Here is a 9,381-nt window from a genome sequence, read left to right on the forward strand (position 1 = left end):
GGGGCAGGGTGCTGGCCCAGGTGCCAGGGTAGGATGGAGCCCAGGTGGCCAGGATGGCCCAGGCAGTCTAACCTTTCATCCAAACCTCATCTACAGAAATCCTGCCCCGCTACCCCAAGGCAACAGCCCCTCACCCCACTCATCCTGACAAGCCCCCCTCAACAAACACACACACACACTTCAGCCTCCCTGTGTCCAGCAGTGAGACATACAGCCTGCCCTATCCCATAACCCCCTTCTGTTCTATCCTAGCCCAAGATGGCTAGGACCCAGTCTCTCCTCCCTCTTGCACTCAGTCATCTTGAGTCCCCACTCGCAGCCTCTCGGCAGCTTTCCCCACCACCTCCGAGACCTCCTGCCCAGGACAGCGCCCTGCTCTGGTCCCCCGACTCCTGTCCTCCTGTCACCCAGCACCAGGATGGTCTAGCAGTGCTTCCCTTGCACCATTGCTCAACCATCATCTACCAGGAAGCTCTATAGCTGAGCCTTTAGACACTGCAGGCGGAGCAGAGGACACGCTGCCTCCCTGGGCCCGCGAGGGCACCCTGCCCAGCACACTGGGCACCCTGTCAACTCTGCCAGGCTCCCTTGTGCTTGCCTGGCACCTGGCTCCCAGGCAAAGGGACTCCTGGCCTAGCCAACACCTGTCTGCATGCCCTCCAAGTAAACCCCTGCCCACCCCATGGGCAGGAACTTCTCCCTGTCCAAGTGGCTCAGGGAGGCTTCAGCTGGGTGGGCAAGGGACCTGGCTGTCACCTTCACTTCTCCTCCACAGGAACCCCTCGTGAGGCTCCCACCCAAAGGTGCCCCAACCAAACCTCTGCTCCCCAAATTCAGACCAGCTCTCACTGGACCAAGGGTGCTTGTATGTAAACAGAAACATGTGCAGAGATAAGCACGTGTGTGTGCATACATATGTGCATACACACACACACACAACAATGATGCTGCAGAGTGATAGAGGGTGGACTTGCACCCACACACCAATACAACTGCATGTCCACAGGGAACATGTGGATCCAAATAAAACCAACGGATCCTTCCAGCTACCTCTTCTGGGGACCCACGACACATGAAGCCAGGGGACAGTGCTGGGTGGACAATTTTGGGGCTGGCCAGCCCAACACTGTCCCGGGACCAAGACTTTGGAGCCGACCCCATTAGACCCATCAGTGTCCCGTTATTCATTCCAAATGTACACGGGGAAGCAACACCGTAACTGCTAGAACCATCTGGGGCTGGCGCTTCCTGCCACGCTGTGGCCACCCACCACGAGGAAAGACTCACCACTGAGGATCTCGTTGTTGCTGCCCCAGAATTCTGCCACCTTGGATGGCCTGTGGTAGAATTCATCCCTGTTGGATGCCAGGATGAGCCTGAGGAAGAAAGCACGACTGAGACTCTCGGGTCAGAACAGAGAAGCCACGGTCTTCTCTCTCTAGTGAACAAGGAAAATTGGCCTCAGTAACAACGTGGGCAAGTCCCAAAGACAACAGGAACCCCGCACCCTGACCGCATTACCCAGACCTCTTCCGGCAACATAGACCAGCCAGTGCAAGTGGGGCTCCCGCACCCCAAATTCTTCTGCCCCCTGATCCTCTGTCAGCCCACAGGGATGTGCCGCTGCCGGGGCCCACTTCACCCCTCCGTCCCGCCCACACAGGCATCTTTAGAGGCTGAGTCTTAGTGTGTTTGTACAATCTGCACATCGGTTCAGGGTCTTTACCACCATTGGGTACTCCCTCCAGCGCCCACGCTGAGCGACCACGGTCTGAGAAGCACTGCCAGGCCTGTGCAGCTCGTCCCAGGGCCGCCCTCCCCCCGCCTGGGCAGCAGCGGCATGCCTCTCCTGCCTGGGCCACCTACATGGCTACTGTGACCTGTGGGGCACCCGAGGCTGAGCAGAGGGCGGCAGACTCAGAGTGAGGGGTTACCTGTACGCATTTTTGGAAACAGGGCGAGGATCGAACTTAAAGAAGATGATGCACATGGGTCCCGGAGGGTGGCTTTGCTCACACAGGGTTACACAGTCTGTGGGGAAAGGAAAAAAGAAAATGATTTGAGTAACCAGCAGACAACAGATCCACCGTCCCAAACCTGCAATGTTCTTTGAACAGAACCAGCTCTGTAATGCCCCTGGCCTTCCCTAGACATGCCAGAGTCATGTGCCCAACGGCATGACGCTCACCAGCGCTGCACAGCCGTCTCCCTGCCAGCACCCCATGGGCAGGTGGGCGGGCAGCAGGGGCTACAGCCTCAGAGTATAAAACAGCCAAGGAGGGGCGAAGGCCCAAGGCTGTCAGCACGAACACAACCTCAGCTGAGAGCCACTCTGAGGCTGCCTAGCTCCTAGGGCCTTCTTGTGGATAATGCCAGGGTGTTCCCACCGCTCCACTCCCTTCTGCTCTCTGGTCTGGCTGGGGTGAGAGGTAGGGGGAAGAACTGACTCCACCACTATCTCCACTGGTTCCCACAAGCCCTGGAGGGTCCCCCAGGACTTGGCCCCCTGGCCCCTTCAGGCATGGGCAAAGGTGAGGGCCACAGGGGAGCTACCTTTGCCCTCAGTAAAGCCTGTAGCTATGTGAGGTGTTGCCATGGTGACTAGCAGAAGTGCAAGGTGCTAGGGGGTGTACAGCCATAAGCGATGGGCTGCTGGCCACCAGCCCAAGCTGACAGGAGCGGGCTGGGTTCCCATCCGTGGGCACCCTGACCATCCCAATATTTGTAGGCAGACTGATGGAACCAACATTCTTGGTAAAAACTCAAAATGCTTGAGAGAATGTGAAAACATCTTAAAAGCAGCCAAGAGCTAACTGGTCATGTAGACTTTAGCCAACATCTTGGAGAATGTAGGAATCCAGAGATGGGAAAAACAGAGATTGGAGCAGTCCTGCCCTGGGGCACTGACTCATCTGGGCAAACCTGGCTCTGGTGACCCTGGGAGGGAGGGACAGAAGACAAAACCCAGGACTGCCTCAAGGTGGGACCTCGTAGGAAACCCTCCAAGGGAAGCTGGAACCCCGAGGAGCAACATTCAGAGGGCCAGGGTGGGCTATAGCCACAGCCACCAGGGGCGGCAGGGACAGCCTACAAGGGAGGGAGTCCTTGAGGAGCTCCGAGAGTGGAGCCAGGGCCACACCAGGGGTCCAGGAACCCTCACACCAAGACGTGGTTTGAGGAATCCCACACTGGGCACCTAGCAAACCAAAATTCTCATCTTCACCCCAGACCTCCAAGAAGCCTCACAAATAATTTCTAGGACAAAGCAGTACACAGTCAGAAAGAGCCGCCTAACAGAGCAAAGCACCAAGCACAAGAACCAGCAGAAAGAGATCCCCGCACGTCTCGTAAACTAACCACACTCTCATCGCAGAAAACAGGGAGCTTGGGAATATCCACAGAGAAAAAGGGGTTCACGGAGCACCAGAAAGAACTTTCTCAAGTGGGAGGTATAGATAACCACGAACTACAACTCAGCAGTGGATTTAACTGCAGGTTAGACACAGCTTATGATGAGTCAGCAGAATCATCCAGGACATGGTACAGAGACAGGAAGCATGCTGGGCCTCCCAGGACTCCAGGTACCCCACCCACCAGGCACCCAGCATTGCCACCTGATCCTAGTCTGACACAGAAGACACAAGTCTCCTCACCCCAGAGGAGCTGGTCTCTCTCAGGCATAAGCATGCTCCAAGCAAGGCTGGCTGGCGGTGTCTGTGGCACCCAGGCTGCCTCGGTCAGTATGGTAGGAGCCCTGCCAGGCCATCCCTGCTGGAATCCCACTGGTCCAGAGCCCCACCGGGTCGAAGGGCTATTCTGAAGGCTGTTCCACTAAGGATGTGCCACTCCGGACTGTCAGAGGAGGAGGCCACCATGTCTGCCTGGACCTACCGTGTCCCCCCCTGAGCTGGGTGCCTGGCCACCAGGTGAGGCCACTGGCAAAGGGCAGGTCTGGCCACTGATGCTCACAGGCCATATAGAGACTCGGCTGCAGGACCCCGCTATCCTAGCTGGCCCAAGGGAGTGGCAGATCAGCCTCCAGATGCAGCAGAGAGGGTTCTGTGGTCAAAGGAAAGGCCGCCAATGGGTCTCCAGGCAGCCTTGTGCCAGAGGTGTGGGCACAGAGAGCCCAGGGCTACAGCCTCGATGAAAACGCAGTCATTGGGAGGGAAGGACCAGAGGAAAGCCAGCCCCTGGGGAGGGGACCATCAGGAACTGCCTTTCTCTCCAATCCCTCACCCCCCCACTCAGCCAGGCCCGCTGCCCAGAGGTCCCTCCCCTTCTTCGCTTCATTGCCCACCTGCAGCTGGGGGGAACCCACATGTGTAGAGCAGGGCTAGCGCTTCCCACATGCACCGGAAGTCCCTGCGTACACCTTGAAGTGTGAAGCGAAAGGAAAAGGCCCTCTTCAAACCGAAGCCAAGAGCTTCCCGTCCTATCTAAGAAAGCCAGTGGAAATCTTCCCAGCTCACAGCGCGGCGAATCTGGCTTTGCCCCGGTCTCACCACCTGGTGATTCTGAAGCTCAGGAAGAATGGGTCGCGGATTTGGCGTGGGTGCTGGCTACAGAGCACAGAAGCTTTCGAGGCGCTCACAGCCCATCTGCTGACAGCGCTGTTGAGAGTTCTCCTGGCCAGCTTCGTCCTGCTGCTCACTCCCTGCCTCTGAATCACCCGCTCCAGCTGGCGCCTCCTTCCTCCTCTCCTGCCTCAAGGAGGACCAACAGGGCTGTTTCCCACAGCCAAGTGGAGCCAGGTAAACTGCCTCTGTCAGAAGGCTCGGGCTCTTCAGCGAGTCGAGCTTCAAGCCTGACTCCGCGTGGCATCTCACAAGAGCACAATGAGAAAATGACAGGCAGGCCTGGCCAAATCAGGTCAGGGTAATATGCCAAGAGATGCAGCGATGACTGCAGTGGCTCAGGCAAGGGCCACGGGGTACATAACCTGGCACCGTGATGGCCTGGTCCACAGCCTGCTGACCAACAGTGAGGATCTGCTTCCCTGCTACCCCCATAGCACCCCCCGCCCCCCCGCCGCCCCAGCACAAACAGGTGGGTGAAAGGCAAGGTGAGCCATCGATCTCATGGAGGCCACTGGGAGAGGAGGCAAGAGGGGCCGGAGCGCCACCGACAGGGCCTCGTTGTCACTGCCAGCCCAGATGGAGAAGGACCCAGCAGGGGGACCCGCAGGCCTCAGCACTGCTGGGGGTGGTCCAGTCCCTACCTGGCTGCCCGCCTCACCTTGCGGGGCGGCTAACAGCATAACGCACTGACTGCTGCCACCGACCCAGTGCCCACCAGCCCCACCTCCTGCAGCGTTTGCACCAAGGGCATCTCCCTTCCCCTTCCTCCCAGCACATCTGTCCTCTCACACCCGAGGCAGGCTCATTGGCCCAGCCTCTCTGTACCTAAGCCCAAAGCTCCACACCTCTTGCTGGCACAACCAGCAGCTCCTGGGGGCCAGCGGTGTCTGTGGTTGTGGTTCCCACTCCCAGGTCGCTCAGAAACACACTCTCGTGTGGAAAATTTCCGAACTCTGCACAGCCAGCAAAAGCCCCATCTCCAGTCAGCTGCGTGCTTTCACGTCTTTCTCAGCAAAGTATGAGGCCCGGGGCTATCTGACAGGTGGAATGTCGTTGCCCATCTTCCTCCCCCAGGACTGGCTATGCAGGAAACTGGACAAGAACAGACCCAGCCCAGGCTCAGAATAGGGACCAAGCACTGCTGGGCTGTTGCGACTTCTGCACAATATTGAGCTGACACCAAAGTCACACCAGGTGTGGACGGGGGCTGGGGGTGGGGTGGGGCCAGAGGGGTGAAGGGGACCTGCTCCCTGATTGGGATCACTTCCCTTTATCAACTAAAAAGGCAAGCAGGGCATCTGGTCGGAGGGGAGATACGAGGTCAGAATGTAGCAATGCATGGCAGAGACGCACGCCAGTGAATGACGAGGTGTTTTTGCCACAACACAGAGCCAATGGGGCAAGACACTCAGGAAAGTGAATCTCCCAGTTCACATCCAATCAGCATTAAAAAAAAAAAAAAATCAGGCCCTAGCCAGTTTGGCTCAGTGGACAGAGCACTGGCCTGTGGACTGAAGGGTCCAGGGTTTGATTCCGGTCAAGGGCACATGCCCAGGTTGTGGGCTCCGTCCCCAGTGTGGGGCGTGCAGGGGGCAGTCCATCGGTGATTCTCTCTCATCATTGATGTTTCTATCTCTCTATCCCTCTCCTTCCTCTCTGAAATTAATAAAAATATATATTTTTTAAAAAATCAGTGTCCTATCCAGCTGCACATGCTAAGGCTCTGGACAGAGGTTAACTGGACCCTAGAGTCAGGTCCAATTTCATTACGCCGAGCACGTTACACATTTGGGAATACACTTTTAAGTCTAGCCAGCCTGTCTATCTAGTCTTGAGGAGCCGTGCAGAGGATGCGATTGCTCAGGCTCCCCGCATGATGGCTGCAGAGCCGGGCACCTCCTCCCCACCCTGTAACGGTTCCCAGGGGCAGAGCTAGAAAGCATAGGCCCGCTGCTCTTTTCACTTGCTGCCTGAAGTCCTCCTAGTGGTTGCCAGCAGAAGAGGTAAACACACATGGGTACACAGTGTCGCTGTTCCCAGGCCTTGGCTGAGAAAGCCCTGACGTCTGTAAATATTCTAAGCAGCCGGCCTGCTGCAGTGCTCCACCCTCCTCACCACTCGGGGACTGAGGACTCCTCGATCTACACTTTGTCGTTTTGACTGTTAAGTGGCATTTCACCATTGACAAATGTTCTACAGTGATACTCTCGCCTAAGATCTTTGAGATGTTTCAGGAGCAATGATTCAGCCTCACACCACGTGTCATTGTCCCTTCGCAGTTCAAAGGAGCAGCACAAAGGAGGGACAAAAGTGAGCACTGAGGAATGCTCCGGTCATGAGGTGGCCCCTGCACCTCGGCCTCTCCTGCAGGAACCCTGGCTTCCCTGAAAGCCAGCCAGGCCTCACAGTGGCCCCTGTGGCCTGCCTGCATGGTTAACACAGGAGAAAGGGGCCACCTTCCCCCCAACCCTTCAAAAGAGGATGAAAGCCAGCGCTAAAAGTTGGCATGGTCCTGAAGACCTCAATAGATGAACCCAAGGAGAAGCAGCCACCAGGAGACGGGGGTCGGTTTTTTACTTTTAAGTGCACATATATTCTGCAATCTAAAAAGAAAGCTGTGCCGAAACCGGCTTGGCGCAGTGGATACAGCGTCGGCCTGCAGACTGAAAGGTCCCAGGTTCGATTCCGGTCAAGGGCAGGTACCTTGGTTGCAGGCACATTCCCAGTGGGAGATGTGCAGGAGGCAGCTGATCAATGTTTCTCTCTCATTGATGCTTCTAACTATCTCTCTCCCTTCCTCTCTGTAAAAAAATCAATAAAATATATTTTTTAAAAAAAGAAAGAAAGCTGAGCCCAGCTCAATGGTTGAGTATCAACCTACGAACCAGGAGGTCTCGGTTTGATTCCTGGTCAGGGCACATGCCCGGGGGTGGGGGCTTGATCCCCAGTATGGGGCATGCAGGAGGCAGCTGATCAATGATTCTCTCTCATCATTGATGTTTCTATCTCTCCCTCTCCCTTCCTCTCTGAAACCAATAAAAATATATTTAAATAAATAAATAAATAGAAAGTGTGACAGAGAAAGGAAAAAGCTGCATTGATAATATGAAAGGGCAGCTCAGTAGTTCTGGGGTGGCCTATTTTCACAGAACCCATCATCGAACCCCATGGTCCAGATCAACAAATGCCAGGCTCTGCAGTGCTGTCCTCACATGCCGACGGAAATGTTAGCGAAGGATGGACTCTGTTCTCGAACTGGAGCACCAGTGTCAACATAGCCCCACTTATAGAAGCCTCCCAGTTTCCCTGCCCCGGGGGCTGTTTCCCTCCAGACAGGCTCTGGGGTCCCCTCATCTCCTCAGTGAGTCTGCCCTTTCTTACGGAGGCCTGTGGTCCGAGAACACAGCACACGGCTGCACCCATGGGGAAACAGTCAAAATGAGAGTCATCAAATGAAAACACGAAGGAAGCATGGGGCAGTAATAGCAGCTCAGGGGCTGGGCCGCCGAACAGAGGGGCTGGCCTATTGCCTGCGTTCAGGGAAGGACTATCATCACCACATGCTGGAGCAGGCAGTGGCCTGGTCTGAAGGTCCTGCCAGTCTGTGGACACATCAGAACACGAAGCTGCAGGACTGGGGTATTAAATAGTCAGGGGCCTGAGGGTAAAAGCCACAGAGCCAACCACCCTGTCCCACGGGAACGCTGGGACCCTAGAGAAGAGGGTTGGAGGCGGACAGAGGCTCTGCTGTGTCCACCTGCCTACACAACACAGCCATCCTCTCCAGTTGCCACCTGACAGGTCACATGATACACGAAGGCTCCTGGGAGAGAGACCCAGAAGGAGTAGCGGCACCAGGAGCCAGCCCCGACTCTCTGTGACCTTGGGAACACCATTTGCCTCTCAGCCTGAGTTTTCTTCATTGTGAACAGTGTTTGGTCAATGAACACTTGCCCCAAAAGGTTGCCCAGAGGACCATCAAACAAGTGTGAGAAAGCTCTTCCAAGGCACTGCCAGCTGGAGACACCTCTGACAGCTGCCACCACATCACATCTGCCTCACCGAAGAGGGTGCTGAGCCCAAACAGCAGCAGCAAAACAGCGGTCAGCAGGTCTGGAGCAGGACAAGCCAGGCCTGTACCCAGCGTGTGATATATCCGCTGGAGGCTGAGGGCCTGAGGCTCAGGGACCCGCGCCCCCACCCCTGATGACCTGGGGGGAGGGTCTGGCCCCCCAGAGCCACCCCAGGAAGGCCTTGTCCAGGGGAAAGGATAACCCAGCATTTGCTGCCTACTCAGACATGCATCAGCTGTCACCCCGTGGCCCCGCAGCAGGACGCAAGGAGGCAGCAGCGTGACTCAGGGCTCCGTAGCTGACCGACACCGGGACCACGCAACTCCCAGCACCGACAGTTTCTGCTTCTCTGCAGCGAGACCAGCCCTGCCTGCCAGTACCTCCGCGTCCCATCCTGGCAGGGATCCCTAGAAACGCCTTTCAGTAACGGTGCGGGGCCGTTCGTCAACCGGGGTTGGTTTGGTCTCCCCGGATCTGGCCGCTCGATTTCTACTCCACGCCTCAGGAAGGGGAAACTCAAGCAGGGCAGGGAGGTACCACCCCGCCCCTCCGCACCCCCGCCTCCAGAGCCCAGCGCCCCGGGGCGGGGCAGTGCGCTACACCCTGGGGTACGGTTGGCTACCTGCGCTGTCGCTCGGGGACTGCAGCTCCCGGCGCCCCGCCCCCAGAGCTGCGCCAAGACTCAGGTCTGCGCGGTGCCTGGGGACTTGTGATCCCCATGGCCTTCC

The 9,381-nt window shown here is 57.0% G+C and overlaps 1 protein-coding gene across 2 annotated transcripts in view; it reads right to left on the bottom strand.

The window, feature by feature from the left end:
- Window positions 1–4,616, bottom strand: part of TANGO2 (transport and golgi organization 2 homolog) — a 15,791-nt gene extending 11,175 nt beyond the window's left edge. The window contains exons 1-3 of one of the 2 annotated variants that reach the window (XM_015567289.1): window positions 4,595–4,616; window positions 1,935–2,031; window positions 1,288–1,376 (exon numbers count right to left, since the gene is read on the bottom strand). In XM_015567289.1, coding sequence (XP_015422775.1) covers window positions 1,288–1,376; window positions 1,935–2,031; window positions 4,595–4,601 — 193 coding nt within the window. In that variant the 5' untranslated portion in view covers window positions 4,602–4,616. Of the gene's footprint in view, window positions 1–1,287; window positions 1,377–1,934; window positions 2,032–3,357; window positions 3,473–4,594 lie in introns of those variants that run through there. The other variant, XM_006768823.2, reaches the window with a different exon arrangement.
- Window positions 4,617–9,381: the final 4,765 nt, after the last annotated feature.

This window comes from Myotis davidii, unplaced genomic scaffold, assembly GCF_000327345.1.
Source record: "Myotis davidii unplaced genomic scaffold, ASM32734v1 scaffold223, whole genome shotgun sequence".
NCBI classification, from domain to species: Eukaryota; Metazoa; Chordata; class Mammalia; order Chiroptera; family Vespertilionidae; genus Myotis; species Myotis davidii.